The following is a 24,615-nucleotide window of genomic DNA, read 5'->3' as shown; positions in this document are numbered from 1 at the left end:
GTTGAATCTATGTATCCACTGTATCCATTGTATACATTGTTTCACACGTTAGCCCATCGAGTGACACATTCCATTCGTGCTTGCAGAACCCCAGTACTTTTTATTCGCTCACTTGCTATTAGCACTTCCGAATTCCATGCGTTGATGCTGGTGTATTTTTCCCCGTCCTTACGTAAACATGTTTTCCCCACTGTCGGCAATAGCTGCTCAGGTGCATACATGTCTCCAGGACAAACATTATTACGTGTCTTTTACCACCTTGTATCTTGGTCAATGGCAATATGTCATGTTCAGTATTTCTCATTCTGCACATTTTGTCACATTTCTCAACGAAAATATTGTGGAAAATAGGATGATTTGCATAGAGTTTTATCCCAATGAATATGAGTGATACTCTTGCAGATGTTCAATTATCGGAAGGTGGAAGTTCTGTAACCACTACAAATAATGAGAACGATGATAAGTTTGCTTCTAAAATGTTTTTAACCACAGAATCTGATGAATTAAAATTAGATTTTGATCCTAATGATATTCCAGCTCATATGTTTTCTACAAGTTACTGCTTAGAAAAAGATCTCATTTCATCATCCCATTCTGACCCAAATCAACTTTACATTTCTCATTTTAATATAAGGAGTTTAAACCAACATTTTGATCAATTTCTTTTATTCATTGATGAATTACGATTCACACATGGTGTCATCGGCCTCAGTGAAACATGGTTACAGGAGAAGTCACCTTCCTCTTTATTTCACATTGATCGATTTAAACTAATAACAAATAATAGATTGTGTAAGAAAGGAGGTGGAGTTGGTTTTTATGTCACAGAAAATTTAAACCATCGGTTATTAAAGGAGTTCAGTTTTATGACAGAATTTTTTGAAAGTATTTTCATCGAGATAAAAGTACCAAATAAAGGAAATGTAATTGTCGGGGAAATTTACAGGCCACCGTGACCAAATTCGAATTTAACTGAGTTTGTTGAATTACTCGATAGCATTTTGTTGAACCAGTATCTTAGAAATAAAACATGTTTTCTTATGGGTGAGTTTAATTTAAATCTTCTAAATTATGATAATTATAATTGTCAAGAGTTTCTTAATCAAATGTTGTCTAAGTCTTTTATTCCTCTTATAAGAAAACCTACAAGAATCACTGATATTTCTTTTACTTTAATCGATAATATATTTGTTAATAAGTTATCTTCTCCTATTTCACCTGGTATTGTAGTTACTGATATCTCCGATCATTTTCCTGTGTATGCACTTATTGGTAACATTCACACTCTGACAGAAAGTGCGCACAACAATGCCGGTTTTCGTGTTATGTCAGAGTCAAATATTAATAGACTTAGAGAAAAGTTAAAACTCGTTGACTGGTCGATTGTTTATAATCAAAATGACGTAAACTTATCATTTGATTTATTCATTGACATTTTAATTACTCAGCTCAATACTGTTATCCCTTGTCGTAAATGTTTTAGATTAAATTATAAAAAAGTACCTCGGCAGCCATGGGTTACTAAATCACTTTTAAAATCTATCAATAAGAAAAACAAATTGTTTCGTAAATATCGTAAAGTACCCACTGTTATGAACAAGTCCCGATATACTCGGTATCGTAATATCCTCACTTCTTCATTACGGTTAGCCAAACGGATGTATCTTATGAATCAATTCGATAAATGCAAATATGATGTGAAGGGTACGTGGAGGGTGATAAATCAGGCGTTGAAATGTAATACTGACAATAATGCTCCTAGTTATATTCAAGAGGATGATGTTCGTATCGATGACCCCATAGACATAGCTGAAGTTTTTAATGATTTTTTTGTACACATTGGCCCAAATCTGGCTGACAAAATCCCTTCAGCGCACCAGGAATTTCACTCTTTTCTGGATGATAGAAATATGGCATCTTTATTTTTTGTACCGATTGTTGAAGATGAAATAATAAAGATTGTTGATAGATTAAATAACAAAAAAAGTTCGGGATATGATGGAATCACAAATTTTTTGGTAAAAAACGTGATTCATGAAATAATTTCACCTCTTACTTTTATTTTAAATCAATCCTTATCTAGTGGTAAAGTTCCTTGTAAAATGAAAGTAGCCAGAGTTGTCCCCATTTTTAAAAAAGGGCGAAAAGATTTTTGTTAATAATTATCGTCCTATTTCTCTTTTAACTTCCTTTTCAAACTTACTCGAAAGACTTGTGTATAAACGTACCCTTAATTTTCTTCTTCAGTCAAAAATTTTTACTGATTCTCAATTTGGATTTCGCAAAAAACATAGTACAACTCACGCATTACTCAAGTTCATTGATAAGATAGCTCATGCTATAGATGATGCATCTCATACTGTTGGTGTTTTTCTTGATTTTTCAAAGGCATTTGATACAATAGATCATGATATTTTACTTTATAAGTTAAATCATTACGGAATTCGGGGTAAGGCGCTAGAATGGTTTTCTGATTATCTGACAAATAGAAAACAATTTGTAAGTATCCACGGTCACGATTCCCAACCTAAGTTAATTTCTTGTGGTGTTCCCCAGGGTTCCCTGTTAGGTCCACTTCTTTTTATTCTGTATATTAACGATATTCAGAACTCATCTAAGATCCTTTCCTTCGTTTGTTTTGCAGACGATACAAATTTGTTCTTTTCTCATCAAAATCCTGATGAGCTTATAAACATAATAAATGAAGAACTTGTTTCTGTTCAATCTTGGATTTTTGCAAACAAACTTTCCTTAAACATTGAAAAAACTCATTATATTTTGTTTAGTAATTCCCCACCTGTACTACCTATCTCTGTCAAGATCAACAACATTGATTTGTCACAGGTCAATAGTACAAAATTTTTAGGTCTTTACATTGATAGTGATTTATCTTGGAGAACCCATGTTGGTTATGTAACTAGAATTATTGCTAGAAATACAGGGGTTCTAAACAAACTTAGTTATTATTTTCCATGTAAATTGTATTTTGATATTTTATGTAATACAGGGCTCTCTTGTAAAGCAGTTTTATGTACTGAAGAGACTACCCTGTATAAAGAAGACAGAATAAATAAATAAATAAATGTAATATTCTACAGAGTATATATTCAACTTTGATATCTCCCTATCTTAATTATGGGATTCTGGCGTGGAGAAATGCTTCTAAAAACCGTATCGATTCGTTATTTATTGTGCAAAAACGCGCTATTAGAATTGTAAACCACGCTGGATATTTATCGCACACGAATGAACTTTTTGTGAGCAATAAAATTTTGAAAAATCATGACTTATTTTCCTACAACGTTTGTCTGTTTATGTTTCAATTCTCAACTGGCCAATTACCAGATGCATTTTCTCAAATGTTTACAAGAAACTATACATTTCATGATTATCCAACCCGCCAACGTTATGCGTATCACCTTCCACGTACCCGAACAATTTTTGCGAAAAAAACTATTATGTTCACTGGGCCTAAGTACTGGAATGAACTCCCTACGGAACTTACAAGCTGCACCACTTTAGCCTCATTTAAACGAAAATTAAAACAATATCTTTTGAGCAGCTACGGCTTGCATATTGTATAGTACTTGTTGCTCAGTATTTTCCCCCTTGTCTATCTTATTTAACTTCTATTAGTAGTCCGACGGGATCCTAACCATGTACATTATTATTTTCGATCAGTCTGCCTGTTGCGCTCTCTAAAGCATTTACTGTTACATTCGATTGTTGGAATTCTTGAGCGTGGCAGCTGTCTGTTACCATGGTCACACGGCCTGCATGGTTTAGGACCCCGCTGGAATTTTGACTCATGAGCTCCATTGTCCTTGTGTGTATATTTTGTATTCACGACAAAATTCTATTATCCCACCTTCCATTTATGTATTTATGCCAAACTGTTACGTCATCATCTATACCTCCATACCCACTTAAATCCTGACAATCTCAGTCGTTGTTCTCTCAATGTCCTTATTTGTAGTAGGGTATAGTTGCAACATGTGACCTTTCTGTATTTTATTCTGTATTTTATTTAGTGACACTTATTTGATTTGATCTTTGTTCGTTTTAATCGGATCCCCCAATTATAATATGGTCTAAAAAATATTTGTACTTATGTTTCCCCAAATCTGATTTTATCACGGGACCTGCGGCTCTATACAAGCTTGCTTTTACGCAGGCCCCATCATATTTTTTCGCATTATGATCTCAGTTTAACTCGCATGTATACAGACCTTGTGTATACCAAGACAAATTTTTGAACATTCCGGTGAAGTTCTATTTTGAATTATGTTCTGTATAAATTTCGCATCAATTTACTTTATATTGTGATATATGTGAGAAAATATGAAAATAAATTGAAATGAAATGAAATGAAATGACATTGGTTACACTGCCTTCATCCGTTTATTGAATACAACAGAAGCAACAAATTTTTAAGACATACAAGCAAAGTATAAAGTCGTACAGTCATGTCTTGTTCGCAAGGTAAACCTGTGATCAGATAATGTTGAACTGGCACAGTTGGATAGGTGTCACCTCACTGCATTACTTCAGTGCAAGCGAGCAATCTCAGTATAATATTATGAAGACACTACGTTTCATGAATTCATGAAGCATTCTAACCCTTCTACTGTCGTCATACTTTATGAATTATCTAAAAGTAATTTCAACCCTCATGTGTGAATTATCATTATGCTTACATGATTTTGAGCTCGCCGGATCAAAAGTAATTATGAGGATCCATATTCCACTACTCGTCACTTCATAATTATCAAATGATTCAGATACATTGTAACATGTTATAGCACTAGAAAAGGAGTCTACTGTATAATCTTTGCGACTGTAATCTACAATCTAATGTAATGTTCCCTCAGTTAAAACATTCAGCCGACCATCGAAATGTTGCGTTAAATGAAATGACGAAATGAATTTATGATAGGAAAGAAAGCAGTAGCAAATAACTTCCTAAATAAAAAAAAGAATAAAAAAGGAAGTAGCCAAACACTAATTTACACTCTGTGGTCATATCAATAGCACCTCTAAAGGATTTCTCAATATGAGTGCATAAAGAAATAAGATAATCCCCTTCCATGGCATTTTTTCTTCTTTGTCCTTTTTGTTTGCTTGTACGGTAACTATGAAATCCTTGCCTTACTTTGAAATACCTTATGGCTGCTACATAAGTGGTATTAGGATGCATGTTGCTTTTTCAGTTGATGTTCTTACCCTATGCCTTGTTCCATTACAATTTTCATGGTATGGCGAGCTTATGAAGCGAAGAATGATAAATAGATTTTTGTTGATTACTTCAACCGATGTTGAAGCATGTCTTCATAGTAGGGCATCGCTTTCTCAGCGAGTTCCCGCACATCGTCTGTTACCTCTTCCCAGGCCGGGACCGCTGCCGGTGGAGTGAAATGGGTGCTGTACATGACCACACCCAAGAAGGCTTCATTCTTATACATGTTATCAGCTGGCCATTGCCACGACTGGGCTACCTCAGGCGATCCAGACCATTGTAGGAGCGACTCTGAGTAGGGGAAACCCACGGCTTTACAGAACTCTCGAAGTACCGGTGCGGGGTTGGTGAGAAGAGCAGACGAATCGATGACCAACGGTGACGGGTTGACATGATCTCGTATGTAGGTCCAGAGCTCGTGATGCTGCTGGAAGAGGGCATCGGTGCTATACTCTTTGGCGTAGGGACGAAGGTCGAAGGAACTTTCATCAGTTTCGTTGAACTCAAACATGTCAGCTTCTTGGAGCTGTGCGAAGGACGCCTTCCTCATAGACTTGTACACGAGCAGAGGATGCCGGATGATGAAGGCTTGCTGGTATCCCTTTGGGATGAATTGTCTTCTCTGGTCGGTTGGCATGGCTACGCTTTCATCTTTGACGAAAACATATTCACTGGTTGATTCCTCCAAATTCTTCTTGATAGTTGCAAACCTATATTTAACAGAAACAGGAGCGCATTTTGCATGATAGATTTTCTTTGCCGTTTATAGGTTACTGTTGATTTTCCTTAAACCTTCTGGACTGAAATTGGCCTAAATTAACATCACAGATTGTTCCTATTCCAAGAAAGACGTAAAAACATTCAATTGCCTTTCATTTTTTTTCTTTTCAATTCTTTATTGTAAATTAAAGCGAAGAAGACATGAGATGCAATAGTTGATTTTGGAAGATCGTATTCAATTCAATTTAGTTCAGTTCAATTTTCATTTATATTCATTAAGAAAACGTACTCTACGCAAATCAACTTTTCATCATCGATTTGCAAGAAAGAGATAATGCAGTGTGGATCATGAAGTACACATCAAAAATTTAGTTAAAGTATGAACTGTTACAATTGCATAACAATTATCGATTGCAAAAGAACCAATGAAACAAGTGCATCGTCCATTATTCCTTTATTTTATATCTATTTATTCATTCACCACTCATGAGTTGGATGAACCTATTCAGCCAATGGCTGCTTTTCATAGGGGCCCACACCACATTAAAAATACATAAAAATTCAAAATACAACAAATTCAGCTACATGAAATCAAACAATCAATACAGACATAAGATACATACAAGTATATAAATGAACCTAACAAAGGGACAACAATTATTGGGGGTAGAAGGAGTGAGATATGTTCAAATAGATCGTTATACTCGTAAACTTTTTAATGCAAATATTGTGCTATTCATTAGATTCTATTAGTGGAGTGTTATTCGATTCAATAGAACATGGTCGTTATTAAGATTCATGCTTAAAAGCTGCTTGTTCAAATTTCCTGTTGAAGAATCATAAAGGACATACACGCCTTAAAAACTTACGGTAATCTATCTGGAAAATAGGTGACCCCAGGCATGTATTTCTCCATAGCCTCGGCAGCTATCTTAAACTCCTTCTCGTGACCATCATAGCTCATTGGTTGCTCCGTAATCCCGATCTTCTCTAGTTCCTTCAAGGCAAAGTGGCAGAAGCCAAACGGTTCCATCCACACCTCGCAGCCTGGAATCCCCGACATGCACTTTGTGAACGCCGTCGAGATTGTTCTGGGTATCATCCACAGAATCGCCCGACCCCCGCTTTCTCCACCAGGGTTGTCTTTCGGTATATTAGACATTGTGAGGTGTATCGGGGTTGACTAAAATCTGAAACAGGTCTTCACTTATTAGAATTATGCCACCAAAGTGGGACTACTCAGTAATCAAGTCTGTTCACCGAGTTGTTTGCCAAGTGGCCTTTGATCGTCTTGATTACATAGGGATTCGAGATTCTAGTTCTTATGTTTGCTTTCCCTTTTCAACCTCTGTCTGACGTGTAGTGGTAGACAAACGTATGATTTGTTCATATCTGTAAATATAGTGTACGTATATATATATATATATATATATATATATATATATATGAAGTGTTTGTTTGCAAAAACCGATAAGTCCATATTTGCCAAATGGAGATATTTGCGATTAAAGGTCAAGAAAAATAAAGAGAATAATAAGAAAATTTGTGCTTCTTTTGACCATAACTTCAAAAATATACCTTTATATGTAGTGACCAATATATCATTTAAAAGGTACTATTTTGTACTTTATGACAAAGACCGTAACTCAAAATCTTCAAAAATGGACTTGTCGGTTTTTGCAAACAAGCTCTTCATATACATATATATATATATATATATATATATATATATATATATATGTGTGTGTGTGTGTGTGTGTGTGTGTGTGTGTGTGTGTGTGTGACGGAGGAATGACTCGCAGACATTGCAGTAATGTTCACTATGGCCTTTTATTCTCCCAAGCTTTCGACTGTGTTACCAGTCTTTTTCGAGGGCTTGATGAGACATAAACATAAAAGCAGAAAAACAACCAATTTGCATGCATTTTAACAGAATAAGGCAAAATAAAAGTAAAAATAAAAATAAAAGGCCAATCAAACGGAATATAGACAGCAACATGACATTCCCATCAATTTGCATACATTTAAACAGAATAAGGCAAAACAATGCAAAAGAAAATCAAAGAATCAAACAAATGTAGACAGCAACATGACATTCACTACACTTGCAGTGAAAATAATGGAACAGTAGTAGCAGTATAGTATATGAGCAATAACAGCGGTAATGATTGCAATGAAATCATTGGAAATACATAGACCAACATTTAAAACACACTGGTTACCTTTTAAGGCGTTGGGATGTGCTTGCTGTGTTTGGTGTGGTGTCAGATGGATGAGTGTTATTATTGTTGTTATTTTTTGTCTCTGCCTCTATCATTGTCGTTATTATTAATTTTTCACTATTGCCCTGATCATCATTATTTTTTGTATATAATATCCATGTTCTGTATTATTCTGTATTTCTGTCCGAATAGCTACGTCTACCGCCTCTTCCTAATACTCGATCTCACCTATACTATAATATGCGAGAAGAAGAGCATTCGTGGACGTACAGTAGCTAGTGATCAACGTGCGTGTTTATTGCCGATTATATAATTACATATTCATTATAGACTCACGCTATCTAGATTTATATTGTTACAAGTGTAGCCATACGAGTGAGTCATTTTTGTATCATTACAGCTGCCCTGATGAAGGTCCTAACGAGCTCGGAAAGCTCGGCAATAAACACACGTTGATCACTCTACGTCCACGAATGCTCTTCTTCTCGCATTGAATATAGATAATGAAGGAGCTACACTGGTGCTGTAAATGGTCGAGACCCCTTCTCTCACTCTCTCTCTCTCTCTCTCTGTATGTATATATATATATATATATATTTATACTTTTCATATACATATATCTATGCACATATACATGTATTATCACAACTATGTTCTTCCCCCGAAAGTGTCAATTGTTTCTCCTAGGAATTTTGGTGCAGCCGCTCTTTATTTTTTTGATAGAATGTTATGTTTGAAACATACCATCTTTTAACACGTTTTTATACTAGCCTTATTTTTGTCTCCATTCAATACGAAGCGATTATGGAATTTATAGATTTCAGTCATCTCTGAACTGCTGAGAATATCAAACAAGGAAAAATAAGAGAAGAATGAAGTATTAATGTGTTGTATGTTATCATTGCATTATGGTACTAGATTACGGATGGTTGATGAACAATAATACCAGAAGAGACCTAACACTGATTTTTGTGGGGCACCTGCAGCTACAGAGCCTATCAATTCTGTGCTGAAAATTTATATAAAGTGTTATGTTTGTGATGGTTTCACTATTCTATGTTAGTCGACATCACATTTTAGGGCGAGGCAAGAAATGATACACTCATACAGAGTTCTCCAGTTTACTCAAGGCACGTAATATAATTATCACAAGTACAATAGGCGCAGCGTACACAGTTGTCATTGTGTGTATTGAGTACATCACTTTAGGGCATATTTGTAGATATATAGACAAATAAATTATGTGAGGACAGAACATTGTATTACATAGATGATGACTGGCAAGGGAGTGAACACACCGAATATTCCACCCGAATGGTTTGAAATGCTATTGAGGGAGGTTATAAGTCCCGAGACGAATCGTGAATTTATGTGCGTGTGTATATGTGTGTGTATGTATGTTTGTGTTTTGAACATGTAGGCTACCAAACGTTCAACCCTCAAGGTTTGAAATGCTATATAGCCTCCTGAAATAGCATTTCAAACCCTGAGGGTTGAACGTTTGGTACATGTTCCCGACAACAAAAGTCATCATCTGTTATATTATATGGGTTAGTCTATTACATTAATCGGTCATCTGCTTTTTCACATTGTATGGAATAGGTAAACTTGTCCCATTGATTGCGTGAAAATATGATTGTTCAATCGTTTGCTAACGTTTGTCATTTTTTTACGTTACCGCTTTGTTACCTGCCCATGGGCGAACATAACCGATGTGCCCCCATCACGTGACTGTGTTTAACCAATCACTAACCGGTATTTCACTAACCCATTTGATATAACATAATGTTCCATTTTCGTCATGAATATCATGTCAAGATCTATGCAACCAAATTATAATAGCGAAGTCAAAACACAAACATACATACACACACATACACGACACACATACACGAATACACGACAATTCACGATTGTCAAACGCCATGTTCTACAGTAGCAAGAGTGCTTCGATCTTGGTTTTGCCGTCCTTGGTTTTGCCGCAGATCCCCCAAATATTGATAGCAAAGTTAAGATAAGGAAGATTGAAGGTACTGTATATCATAGATAAGACTTAATATAATATAATATTTTGTAAAATAACAGCGCTTTGGTCGGACGCCATTTTGGCTGTGCAAATGAGGTGCAAAGGTCTATATTCTTTACTTTGTATCTTGCTTACTAAATGCATAATCGGGACCAGATTTTGTACATAATATATGGACCATATTGCCTGGATCATTTCATAAAACAACGACTTTTGACTCAAATGCAATCTAGGCTGTGCGAGGCATATAGTCAACGGTCAAGACTATTTTGTCCTGTATCTTGGTAATTACATGCCCTATCACTCCCATATTTTGCACATATTTAGACCATGTCATATGGATCGTTTTATGAAATTACAGCTTTCTAATCAGACGCCATCTCGGCTGTCTAAAGTAGGGTCAAGGATCAAACAAATTTTGTCTTGTATTATGGTAAATACATGGCATATTGACCCCATATCTTGCACAGAAATAGACCTTGTCAACAGTCAAGAGGTTCACTTCATAAGATGACGGCTTTTTCCTCAGACGCCATGTTGTATGCCAAAATGAGGTTCACTTTGTCTCTTTGTTAACATAATATGCCCTTTCCATTTAAATCTGTAGGCATGACAGGTTTGATTCCCCTTTCTTCAATTATAATCTCAGAACCTGACAAATTCTCGAATCTATTTTTTTATTATTATTATTATTGTTAACTAAAATGTATGTCAGTATCCTAGTAAAAACAGCCTTAATTGCATGTTATCAACTATAGATAATTGCTAATGTTCATTCATTTGTTTTGTCAGGTGCACATCACGAGACCGACACCCACGAGTTATACAGCCCACGAATTATACAGCCCACAAGCCATACATCCCATGAACCATACAGCCCATGAGTCATACAGCCCACGAGTTCGGCACTACGTAAACAAAGCCCACAACTTCGACATCACGTAAAATGGGTTCACGAATTTTACAACCCATGAGTTCTACACTAGGCGAAAGAGAGAGCATGAATTCGACGCTACACAAAAGAGGCACTAAGCACGTTAAGGCCCACGAGCACGACAGGATGAACAGCGCCATATATAAACCAATTAAAAGTGTGTAATTTGTATAGGGTGTCTGAATAGTGGCATAAGGAAGAAGGTAATGAATGGTGCGAACGTGGAGTTGGTGAAGTTTTACCACTTCAACTGCTCCTCCTCACCCCCTGGAATTTTTAAGACCTTTCGTGTCTGTGCGCGTGAGTGTTTGTGCTAAAAACAAAACAAAAACAAAACAAAACAAAACAATAAAATCCACCAAACGTGTGCACCAGATCTTTCCACTTCATTTCCAAAATTGCACCCTCGTTTGAGTGTTACTCCTCGACATTTTTAGGTATTCTCCCCCCCCCCCCCCCATAGAAAGGGGATCTATGTGTGGGTATGGTTATTATAGTCTATATAGTGGGATCTTCTAAAAAGATATAACTGCTACTGACGTTTTCAATAGTGCCTCAATACAATCATTACTGATTTGCTAGTTTATAACAGTTCTTTATGAAATTAAAATTGCACCTTCGCCGTCCATTTTTTAGCTTTTTATTCATTTTTTTAGGAGGCAGGGCAAAGTCGTCCTGTCCCTTCCCGCAGAACATGATATACTCACGAAAAGAAAAAAAAAAAGAACAAGAAATGATGAGCATGCATATTCAGGTTGCCCTACAAGCAGAACATCCAGTTGTGAAATGAAGCAAGGAAATATTCCACAAAATGGTTAATGTCTCAGCGTACAAGTGCTGCACATGATCTGGAGGGGGCGTAGTCACCAACAATCTTGTGCTCGATAGTGTGGCTAAAGTGCACTCGGTAAGGTTTTATCTTTCCCTTCTATGTCATTAATGCAACACCCTGAACAGATTCATACTAAGTGTTACCATATTGATGGCGCTGTTCATAGTTTATGTTCATGTCGGTCTCGTGGGCCTTCTGCGCCCAGTGTCGGTCTCGTGAGCCTCTTGCGCAGTGTCGGTCTTTTGCGTTTTATCGGCCTCGCGGGCTTTTCTTGCGTAGTGTCGGACTCATGTTATGAGCCTTCTTCGCGTAGTCTCGAACTCATGAGCTGTATGGCGCATGGCCTATTTTTAATGTCGGTCTCGTGGGCAGTATGACTCGTGGGTGTCCTCGTGGGATGATCCCGTTTTGTCAGTCTTTTCTGACACTTATGTTTAGCGTTTTGTTTTCATTTTGATGTCGTGCTTTTTCAGCAATGACTGGCTGAAAACAGCCCTATGTAACAGGACCTGTGTATAATCAAACAAGCTTTACTGAACTGATCATTGCTGATCCGTCAATTGCATAAATTTCCTTCACCAAGTAATGGCTTCATATATTCCATAGTCTATATGATGGATTATCATGGTGACACTTTACTTGTTACAAGCGCACAGGCCTAATATACTGCATTATTGTCGTTCTTCAAGATTACCTAAATATCTATCTATCTATATATATATATATATATATAATAACTGAAGAAAATGAATTTTATTGAAAGCAATGTAGTTTTTGAATGACATTTAGAGCAAGTTTAAAAATAGTTTGAAAACATAGTATTGGGAAGGGATATTTCTGTATTCTTCTGAGAATAGTGATCGTCACATCAACTGTGGTCATGACTGGAAAGTATATCGATGTTTTCTTTTTAGCTTCGTTCATTTCATGAATTTACTCAAAATATATATTTGATTTTCAAAGAAGTGAACATGGATTAGAAATGTCAATAATAAAACCGAAAAGTATATAAATCTATTAAATGGGACAATGTAAAATGTGTAAAGTGATCACCGGCATTGTATGGTGGGGACAACTTTGCTATGGACATTGGTTAAACTGCCTTTGACCCACACACACACACATTTGAAAGTACTAATCCTCCGTTTATTGTATAGCAGGAGCAACGCCTATAAAACACATGTAAAAAACAAAGTTGTACCGTCATTTCTTGTTCGTGAGTTAAACCTATGATCTGATAATTTTGTATTGGTACAGCTGGATAGGTGTAATCTAACTACATTACTTCAGTATATACGATCAGTCTCAGAACGAAGACACTACATTTTCATGATCATGGGTGTCACGGGCTGGGGGTGCTTTGGTGCGAACACCCCTCCCCCCTTCAGACCGGTAGAAACAACAACAACTAATACAACAACAACAACAAACTAATCAACTCCACGGTCTCGGAGCCTTGGCCTTTTTTTTCCCTTGTCAGCTGAAGAAACCCGAAAGTGGAATGAGAACGTTGCGCTGAACGCCATCTCGTTTATCTTTATTTTTTGTTTGTTAGCTGATGAAACCCAGAGGTGGAACCAGAAATATAAACGCACCCCCCCCCCTTGAAAAAAGCTGGTGACACCCCTGTTGATACACGCTCAGTCGCTTGTCTGTTCACAAACAAGAAGCATTATAACCCTTCTGCTGTCGCCATTATGAATTATCTAAAAGTAATTCAACTCTCATGTCTATATTATTATCTTATCATGTTTACATGACATTGACACCTAGTCCTTTTTTTTTAATGAAACTTTTGACGTATAGGGAGGTGAGCTCGCTAGATCAAAATAATTATGAGGATCCATATTCCACTACTGGTCACTTCAAAGCAAATTATTCAGATACATCTTAACCATGTTATAGCACTAGAAAACGGAGTCTACCGTATAATCTTTGCGACTGTAATCGACAATCTAATGTAACGTTGCCGTAGTTTAAAAAAAATAGCCAACCACCAAAATCTTGCGTTGAACAACTTGAAAATGACGAAATTAATTTGTGATACGACGGAAAGCAAACGCAAATGACTCGCTCATATAAAAAAAAAAAAAAAAAAAGAGGAAGCAACCGAACACGAATTTACACTCTTGTGTTCATATTAAGCTGAGTCTACACCATGTTTTCGGCGCCCACGGCAGTCCCATTTGCCCGAAACATAGTGTGCTGTGGGTAGATGAGACATTCCCCTGCTTTCCCCAACTTCGCATTCTAGTCGTCTTCGATTCAGTCCTCGCGCGGTGAACATATTGCTATCAGACGCTGTTCTCACGGCGTTTGGTCAGGCTAGACTATCAATATTTTCATCGCGTCTCACTCGGACAGCCTCCAAGTTTTGTTACGCCTATTACATACCGCCGTTTTGTTACGTTTTACCCGTTCTGCAAAATAAATGGTCTTCATCATAAATCTCAATATATTCAAAGCTAAATGAAAAAGACACACATACATAGCCCCAAACTAACTAAATTCAGGACTTCTTTTGAACTGAATGCAGTTATTTGGAATATGGTTGACTATTCACGAATTTGAATGACCGACCAGATTCCGTCACCGGCTTGACATGAATTCGAATGCTAATTGCTGCTCCGATGGTGAATTTGAATGCTCCGACAGTGAATTTGAAAGCTCCGATAGTGAATTTGAACGCACCGATAGTGAATTCGAATGACCGGATTTTGAATATGATTGCTGATTCAGCGCTGCGATCGTGGAATGCGTGAAATCGAATGCTCAGAATAAGAACTTGAATGGCAAAGGTATGAAATGACCGGGAAAACCTATATAGTATGGCGTGCTTATGAAACGAAGAATAAACAGATTTTCGTTGATCACTTAATAAGCCGATGTTGAAGCATGTCCTCGTAGTACGGCTTGGCTTTCTCAGCGAGCTCCCGCACATCGTCTGTTACCTCCTCCCAGGCCGGGACCGATGCCAGTGAAGTGAAATGGGTACTGTACATGGCAACACCCAATAAGGCTTCATTCTTATACATGTCATCAGCTGGCCACTTCCACGACTTGGCTTCCTCAGGCGAGCCAAACCATTGTAGGAGCGACTCTGAGTAGGGGAAACCCACGGCTTCACAGAACTCTCGAAGTACCGGTGCAGGGTTGGTGAAAAGCGCAGACGAATCGATGACTATCGGTGACGGGTTGACATGATCTCATATGTAGGTCCAGAGCTCGTGGTGCTGCTGGAAGACGGTATCGAGCGTCAGCTCCTTGGCATAGAGGCGGAAGTCGAAGGAACTTTCATCAGTTTCGTTGAACTTCAGCATACCAGCTTCCTGGAGCTGTGCGAACCACCCCTTTCTCATAGACTTGTAAACAAGCAGAGGATGCCGGATGATGAAGACGTGTTGATATCCTTTTGGGAGGAATTGTCTTCTCTGATTGGTTGGCATGGCTACGCTTTCATCTTTGACGAAAACATATTTACTGGATGATTCCTCCAAGTCCTTCTTGATAGTTGCAAACCTATATTAAACAGATTGGATACAGATTGCATGATTATGCTTATTGTATAGATCATGAATGTCAATGACCAGTGCAAGTGCATTTTGCATAAGAGACATTTCTTTGCCGTATAAAGGCTACCTTCTGGACTGAAAGTGGTGTAAATGAACATCTCAGATTGTTCCAGTTCCAAGAAAAACAAATAACATTTAGTGTTCTTACATCTTATTAGATTCTTAATTGTTAAGTAGAAACAAAGAAGACATGAGATACAATAACATTTTGGAAGATCTTATTCAATTCAGTTTAGTTCAGTTCAATTTTCATTTATTTTCTTTAAGAAAACATACTCTACGCAAACCAACTTTTTGTCGATTTGCAAGAAAGAGAAAATGCAGTGCAGATCATGAACTGTAACAATTACATAACAATTATCAAATGCAAAAGAACCAATGAAACAAGTGCATCGTCCTTTATTCATCATGCTTGAAAAATGCTCGTTGGCATTTCCTGTTGAAGAATCGAAGAGGTCATACACGGTCGGAAAACTTCCGGTAATCTATCTGTAAAATAGGTGACCTCAGGCATGTATTTTTCCATAGCCTCGGCAGATATCTTAAACTCCTTCTCGTGACCAGCATAGCTCACTGGTTCGTCTGTAATCCCAAGCTTTTCTAGTTCCTTCAAAGCAAAGTGGGGGAAGCCAAACGGTTCCATCCACACCTCGCAGCCTGGAATCCCCGACATGCATTTCGTGAACGTCGTCGAGATTGATCTGGGTATCATCCACAGAATCGCCCGACCTCCGCTTTTTCCGCCAGGGTTGTCATTCGGTACATGAGACATTGTGAGGTATTATGGGGAACGAGACTTTTAAACAGGTTTTCACTTATTAGAATTATACCATCAAAGTGGGACTACTCGGTAATCGAGTCTGTTCACCGAGTTGTTTGCCAAGTGGCCTTTGATCGTCTTGATCACATGAGGGTTCGAGACTTTTTTTTTCTAATGTTTGCTTTGTCTGACCTTTGTCTGACCTACAGTGGTAGATAAACGAATGATAAATAAATCATAAATAAATCATAAATCTGTAAATATAGTGTACGTATACAGTATTTACATAATATGCGTGATGTCAATTCCTGACCATAACGTACGCGGTGTCTTATTGTGAATCAAATAATTTCATGTGGAAGAAATCAAGTTTTAGGAGGAAGTTGCTCTCTACTTTTCCCATTAATCAAGCTTTCCGAAGATTTGTTATTATTATTATTATTATTATTATTATTATTATTATTATTATTATTATTATATTGTACTACGATATTGTACTCTATAATATTGCAATTATTACATCATGGCACATTATGCCGTCTAGACAATTATTGTAATGTGTTCTCTGGTAGATTCTGGTGAAGCTTCATTAAAGGGCAAATTAGAGAGCAACGTCTGCCCTGATTTCTTATATCGGTTACATATATATATATTATTATGTATATATATATATATATATAGTGTGAAATGTGGGTTTTCAGTTGTTAAACCCCTGGGCCATCGCATCGTAGTAGTGTGTAGGTGAGAGGAAGGATGAGACGATAGACGTAGCTTAACACAGTTTGATTTTTATTCTCAAGCTTTCGGGCCCTGCCCTTTATCAAAACTGAGGATCAAAGAAATCGAACAAAATAATGATGATGGATACAGAACATGATATAGATATTGTATACAAAAATGATAATAATCAAGACAATATTGAAAATAATAACGGAAATGATAGAGGCAAAAACAGCAGAAAATAACAAAACAAATAGGAGTGTATTATATGCGTCAATCATACATTATATAACATACATACATGCAATCACAAACAAGCATAAATAATACACACGACGTCGTATAACCAAACACATGCGCACACATATGCACATAGGGTGCGTTCGAGCGCTCTCCTAAAGCGAAGCGTACCGTACCGTACCGAGCCAAAAGTGGACCACTTCCCGATGCGCTCCAAAAGCGTACCAAAAGCGTACCAAAAGTTCGCTGCACGCCCGTATCATGCGCATACGTCACAATGCAAAGACATCATTCTCTTTGTTCGGGACAGCTGTAAGTAGTTCAAGCGCAAGGTGGATGACATTCTTGCTACAAAATGCGTGACCTTTTCTAAAAATAACTTGTGAGGTACGATTTCTCGACAGAACGCTCGAGCGCTCCAAATCTGGCACAGTTCGGTACGGTACGCTTTGGTTCAGTTCGCTTTGGTTCGCTTTGGAGCGCTCGAACGCACCCATAGATACAAATATGCACGCGCATATACAAATGTATATCTGCACACACATGTGAAGACAGGCAACCACATAAACAATAACGACAATTAATAAAAATCAGTACAGTAATTAAATTTGGGGGTGTCTGCATAAATAAACTGAACACAGGCACAAAAAGAGGAGGACACATAAATAGCATTCCCAACCAGAAACATGTGTATAATGGTGAGTTTGACAACAATCACGGCGCGAACGTTTGAGACGACGCTTGAGCTGGACGTTCTCCTCTTCCCTGCGTTGTGCTGAAAAGCAGTTTTAGATTACACGGAGACGCAACCTATAAAAGATAAAATGCCGCCCCCATATGATTGGTGCATGAAGTAGCTCTCTACGCCGTAAATTGAGCGGATGTATGGCAAGCCATTTTAACATTCAATCCTATTTCTTGATATCAAGAATTCGACTTCTTGATATCAAGAATTCGATTTCTTGATATCAAGAATTCATTTCTTGATATCACGAATTCAATTCTTGAATTCGATTTCTTGATATCAATAAATCGAATTCTTGATATCAAGTATTGTCATTGGTTAACAACGCAAAGTCATTTCTTGATATCAAGAATTTGACTTCTTGATATCAAGAATTCGATTTCTTGATATCAAGAAGTCGATTTCTTGATATCAAGAATTCATTTCTTGATATCATGAATTCAATTCTTGAATTCAATTTCTTGATATCAAGAAATGAATTCTTGATATCAAGAAATCGACTTCTTGATATCAAGAATTTATTTCTTGATATCAAAAAGTCATTTCTTGATATCAAGAAATCGAATTCTTGATATCAAGAAATGATTTTGTGTTGTTAACCAATGGCATTTCTTGATATCAGGAATTCGACTTCTTGATATCAAGAAATCGAATTCTTGATATCAAGAAATGAATTCTTGATATCAAGAAGTCGAATTCTTGATATCAAGAAATAGGATTAAATGTTAAAATCGCTTGCCATATGGACGTAAAAATAGCACATAACGCGTAATGAAAACTCAGGCGCGCAAGCTATGAATAGATCGACTTTGTTTGGTACCCGATTCTGCGCACACTCAGAATAGTCCCCCCCCCCCCCCCGAACGTCCCCGTCGCGAAAATCTTAATCTTCCTTTTGTTGCTCTGAGGTGAGTTTCAAGAGCCGCTTTTCGAGTGCGATCATCGGGCATGACTGACATGCATCCCAAGCGGTGAGTAGCAATAATGTATCAGATGAAGCGTTAGTCATCATTAATTTTGTGTATTAGATATTATACTGATATATATGATATATCCTTAGATCTTTGTAGATCTCGTCAGTTATAGTGTTTTGCACATGGAATTTTGTCCCTTATGCTATAGGCATGATTATCCTTATAGTTTTTTTTTATTCCACAGACTGGTGAAGTTTTGTTCATATACATAAGGACGTCCATATCTTTGGAAAATAGCTTTTGTCAACCTATTTGGAGTTGATTTTACCCAGGGAGGTTTTCGTCTCATCTCCCTGATCTTGCCACACTAGTTATCACACAAACACACGCACACACACATACACACAGACACACAGACACACACACATCGACAGGTAAACGATGCCGTCATGTCACTAGGCATTTTTATTGTTGTAGTTCAATAAGTTGTGGCATGGTTCCACATGCACTTTGTTCCTTTCTGCGTTTTGCTATAAAGAAAAAGGAACCTTGAACTTTATATTGTGACATCGTATTGCTGGTAACACTTCCAAGCAAGTGTATTGACGTTCATATCGTACAGATGCAACTGCTGTGAGATTTTCCACAATTAGTCCGCTCGCCACAGGAGACATATGTTTCAAATATTCACACTTGCTCATTTCTGAAAGCTTAAAGGACAAGTTCACCTTAATTAATAAACATAAGGATTGAGAGAATGTAGCAATATTAGTAGAACACATCATTGAAAGTTTGAGGAAAATCGGACAATCCGTTCAAAAGTTATGAATTTTTGAAGTTTTTGTGCAGTAACCGCTGGATGAGAAGACTACTGCAGTACACGATGTCACATGCGTACAACAATATAAGGAAAATATAAAGAGAATTTCACAAAATTTCATCTTTTGAAAAAAGCACACATTCCCTTGACTTGTTACCGACATGTCATGGGTAATATTATTCCCCCCACCTTTAGAAAGAGGCAAGTCAAATGCTCTTTTATTATGCGAAAAAAATGAAAATATGCTGAATTTTCTTTACATATTCTTTATACTGTTGTACTCATATGACATCACAAGCTGTAGTAGTCTCCTCGTCCAGCAAGTCCAACACGAAATTTTTTTAAAATTCATAACTTTTGCATCGATTGTCCAATTTTCCTCAAACTTTCACTGATGTGTTCTACTAATATTGCTGAATTTTCTCAATCCTTATGTTTATGAAGGTGAACTTGTCCTTTAAAGGGACTCCTACAAACGCACGTATCTTTTTCTTCCAAAGTCGTTCTCACAGTGTTGTAGTAAATATCGGAGTCAACAACCCATGGATATGAAAATTATACTTTAAAGGGATTTTAAGTACATGTAGAAAGATAAGATTGTAAGCTATAATGTATCTCAGTATGTTGGTATATTACATACAGCACGGATAGGAACGTTATCACGGAGAGAAAGTGGTAATTTTCCTTGTCTTTTTTTTTCTGCGTATGTTCTCATGCATACGTGTTTTTACGTTTTAATTGTATTCATTTTAATGTACAGTTTTTATTTAGGTATTTTTATCGGCACTGACAGTCTAAAATACAGTCTGTACCTGAGACAGGATCTACGTATACACTACATAATTATATTCAACTGAACAGATCATTGTTGAAGGAGTCGGCAAATTGCAGGGATAGATGACTTTACTACACAATAACTGCATATAAACAGTTCATTCATTGGTTATGGTCCATTGTGAGATATAGTACATGTATTTGTAACAGGCGGATAACCCTGATTTACGTTTACACATAGGACATTGGTATTTTTTTTTAACTTTATTCCGATATGTTAAGAAATATTGAACACTTAAAAGTGATAAAAATTTTGTGAATGAAGCAGAGTTTTAAAGAGGTCTCCTAATCGACAGTTGGAGATGGACATTTTCTTTTCTTTTCTTTTAGTACGATGCAAAAGTGCTAACTACAGCTGGAAAGAAGTTGACGCTTTTTTCGGCTTTATCATTTTCATACATTTATTCCAAATGAACATTTGATGTTCACGGGACTGAACACACATAAGAAATGGCACTGACAAAACGGAAAGGTGTATCACTTCAAGAAACTGGACAATTTAAAAAACATATAGGCTAAAACATGTATCACGTACATGCTATAAAAAAATGAGTTGAACAAAATGAGTGTGGTCTTCGAAGTTACCGGTTTGTTCAACACCTAAAATAACATACTGAATTTTAGATCACATTATACGGTGACCATGAGGCCGTTATGAACGTTGGTTATCTGCTTTTGACGCACACATTATTTGGAAAGTTCCAATCATTCTGTCATTGTATATAGCAGGAGCAAAGCCTGATACAAGTAGATTATAAAGCCGTACATTCCTTTCGTCTTCTAAAGGTAAACGCTGTAATCAAATCATTAAAAAAATGTTTTATTGCTTGTTTGTCTGTTTTGTTTTATTTAATCATCGGATAAAAGGCCCTCGATTAAACATGTAAGGCTGTTTTTTAGAGAGGCTGTGAATACAATTTTACAACAACAACAATAACAACAACATGAACACAACAATGGGCAAATCAATTAAATAAAATCAACAAATTAATAACAGCGGGACAGGAGTTAACTGCATCGCTTCAGTGCATAACAGTCCACGTCTGAAGATGTTGCATTTCATAATATGGATTCCACGCGAAGTAACTAGTCTGTTCACAAACAAGAAACATAGCACGTCTATGTACTGTTGTCATTTTTAACTGCCTATTGGTAAAGATATAACTCTCACGTCTATAATGCTAACATTGGAACACATCATTGTCCTTTGTTGTATTCAACAATGACATTACGAGGGAGAGCTCACCAAATCAAAATGTGAGGATACATGTTCTGTGCTATCCGTCACTTTATATCAAATAGATATCATATCATATCAAATTAATATCGCATTACATATCATAATATATCGGTATCAAATTTTTGCGAATGTGAAACAATTTTGTTATGTTCCCTTTGTCACGAGATCTGGCTAACCGCTAAAATGTGAAATTGAGCGACATTACATTTTTGTCGCGATGAAACGAAATTTTCAAAACGAAAATCATTCCACAATTGATGTTGTTCTCATTTTTTTATTAATAATAAGAAGGTACAGCAGATAACTTTTTTCAGGGGTAAACCGAGATGAGATATACTTGTATTTGATACGAATTTTAACTTAATGTTAAATGAATAGGTGCGTAATCGCGCCTACCGGAACATCTTAATTGAATGTCATTTGCATTCAGATAATCTTCATAGTAGACAATGTTTTAGTCATGGAGTTCTCGACTTATATTTTTCGTGACTGCCAAAACATAGGTTATGTTATCACGTTTATAACTCTCTGAAATGACATACTCATCATGTATGTCTTGCTTCATGACAATTTCTTGTAACATGGAGTGTGTGTCCAATAAAAATAAACATACATTCTTATTGACTACTCAGTAGGCCGATGCTGAAACATGTCCTCGTAGTGCGGCATCGCTTTCTCAGCGAGCTCCCGCACATCGTCTGTTACCTCCTCCCAGGCCGGGACCGCTGCTGGTGGAGTGAAATGGGTACTGTTTATGGACACGCCCAAGAATACGTTATTCTTACAAATATCATCACCTGGCCATTTCCACGACTCGGCTACCTCAGGCGACTCGGACCATTGTAGGAGCGACTCAGAGTAAGGGAAACCCACGGCTTCACAAAACTCTTGAATTACCGGTGCGGGGTTGGTGAGAAGAGCTGACGAATCGAAGACCAAGGGTGATGGGTAGACATGATCTCGTATGTAGGTCCAGAGCTCATGATGCTTCTGGAAGACGATATCGACGCCCTCGTCCTTGGCATAGGGGCGGTAGTCGAAAGAATTTTCGTCAGTTTCGTTGAACTTCAGCTTGCCGGCTTTTTGGAACTGTGCGAAGGATGCCTTCCTCATAGACTTGTACACGAGCAGAGGATGCCGGATGATGAAGGCGTGTTGGTATCCTTTCGGGATGAATTGTCGTGTCTGATCGGTTGGCATGGCTACACTTTCATCTTTGACGAAAACATATTTACTGGTCGATTCCTCCAACTTTTTCTTGATTGTTGCAAACCTATATATCATACAAAGATCATAAAAAGATACAATCTAAACTAAAACTAAACATTACAAAACACGATATATGTAATATTATTACTGTCAATGGTGGGATTTTTTTTTTGTCCCAAAATGGTGAATTCTTTATTTCTCCGCCGTCGCGTAGTAGATATAGTCGATTTTTATTTGAAGTTCCAGCCTATCTGCCCTTGTGCACTTCAAGCACTTGCACGCACATTCACCACAATCACACATCAGAGTTTATTTTTCCCCTGCTATCTTCGCAGCAGAATTTGTATTGTTACGAATCTAGTACGTCCCTTCCTTTTCCTCGGGCCGATTATGCTTCTTAACTTCTTGTAGTTAAGAAGCATAATCGCTTCTTAACTACAATTGTTATTGTAATCCCTGCTGCATAGACATGCACACTGTATATTATATCATTAATTTCCTTTTGTATCGTTGTTTATGCAAGTCAAACGACTCTGTGTTAAATTTACTTTGTATATTTCTCACATGTTCATGATTATGTAATTTAGGTATATTGATTTACTGATTGATTTATTTATTTGCAGAAAATAAAGTATTCATCAAACAACAAAATCAAACAAACCTTATCAAAGACCCATGAGACTGAAAAAAGTGCCTATCTATAGACTCAAATTTTACCTTACATCATACTTATTCCTGTAAGAACACAAGTAGGAGGCACTGTGGCATACTGAGTATTTTATGAGATTCTTCATGTTCAGGTCCTACAGAGTCCTCACGTAATAAAACGTTGATGATTTTACCCATGAACTTCCTCTGGACCAATCAAATAATTGGTTTACCTGGAAATGCTTGGGTAATAATAATTCAAGGGCCTTTTGGAAGTCACCCAAGAGGCTACCCTTTAAACATAAACAACAGAAAATTATTCATCTGTATTACTATCATTGTCATCATTATTACATTTTATCATCACTGGTATCGTCGTCATTATTAGTAGTACAAAGATAGTATTAATATTATCAAAATTGTATATATCCTAGACTCTTTATCCCTCAAGTGAAAAACAAAAGAAGAAGCAGTGTCTCCATGTAGCTCACATGGAAATCAAACTCGGTTACCTTTTGGTATGAATGTTACAAAGTACCATAAACATAAACTGATTTTTAAACCCAAAGTAAACTATTTGTCATAATTGAAAATTCCTCGTTGTGCATGTCTTGGTAGCGAAGAGATTCGAAGACGCTTGGTTTACATGCGGTAGTCTATCTGGATAGAAGGTGGCCCCGGGCACGTAGGTCTCTAGTGCCTCGGCAGCTATCTTGAACTCCTTCTCGTGGCCAGCATAGCTCATGGGAATGTCTATGACCCCAAGCTTCTCTACTTGCGTAAATCCCAATTGGCTGATGCCAAACGGTTCTATCCACACCTCGCAGCCTGGAATCCCCGACATGCACTTCGCGAACGCCGTCGAGATCGATCTTGGTATCATCCACAGAATCGCCCGACCTCCGCTTTTACCGCCAGGGTTGTCTTTCGGTATATTAGACAT

The 24,615-nt window shown here is 37.2% G+C and overlaps 2 protein-coding genes and 1 pseudogene across 2 annotated transcripts; all 3 read right to left on the bottom strand.

Annotated features, from left to right (window-relative positions):
• Nucleotides 1-5,300: 5,300 nt before the first annotated feature.
• LOC140228337 (uncharacterized) lies at nucleotides 5,301-7,118 on the bottom strand. Its single transcript, XM_072308564.1, has 2 exons — nucleotides 6,826-7,118; nucleotides 5,301-5,946 (listed from the first exon to the last, which is right to left on the bottom strand). The coding sequence occupies exons 1-2, from the start codon at nucleotides 7,116-7,118 to the stop codon at nucleotides 5,301-5,303; spliced, it is 939 nt and encodes a 312-aa protein (XP_072164665.1).
• A 7,722-nt stretch (nucleotides 7,119-14,840) lies between these two features.
• On the bottom strand, nucleotides 14,841-16,314 carry LOC140228336 (uncharacterized; annotated as a pseudogene).
• Nucleotides 16,315-22,439: 6,125 nt separating this feature from the next.
• Nucleotides 22,440-24,615, bottom strand: LOC140228335 (uncharacterized). Its single transcript, XM_072308563.1, has 2 exons — nucleotides 24,323-24,615; nucleotides 22,440-23,088 (listed from the first exon to the last, which is right to left on the bottom strand). The coding sequence occupies exons 1-2, from the start codon at nucleotides 24,613-24,615 to the stop codon at nucleotides 22,440-22,442; spliced, it is 942 nt and encodes a 313-aa protein (XP_072164664.1).

The sequence above is a fragment of the Diadema setosum genome, chromosome 5 (assembly GCF_964275005.1).
Source record: "Diadema setosum chromosome 5, eeDiaSeto1, whole genome shotgun sequence".
In the NCBI taxonomy this organism is placed as follows: domain Eukaryota; kingdom Metazoa; phylum Echinodermata; class Echinoidea; order Diadematoida; family Diadematidae; genus Diadema; species Diadema setosum.
This window is presented reverse-complemented; position numbering and strand designations above follow the sequence as displayed.

Excerpts from the sequence above, each read along its gene's own strand:
- LOC140228335 (XM_072308563.1), bottom strand. The coding sequence starts at position 24,615 with ATGTCTAATATACCGAAAGACAACCCTGGCGGTAAAAGCGGAGGTCGG. Across the intron at positions 23,089-24,322 it reads TTCTATCCAGATAGACTACC|GTTTGCAACAATCAAGAAAA; the intron begins GCATGTAAACCA and ends TATGATATATAG.
- LOC140228337 (XM_072308564.1), bottom strand. The coding sequence starts at position 7,118 with ATGTCTAATATACCGAAAGACAACCCTGGTGGAGAAAGCGGGGGTCGG. Across the intron at positions 5,947-6,825 it reads TATTTTCCAGATAGATTACC|GTTTGCAACTATCAAGAAGA; the intron begins GTAAGTTTTTAA and ends TGTTAAATATAG.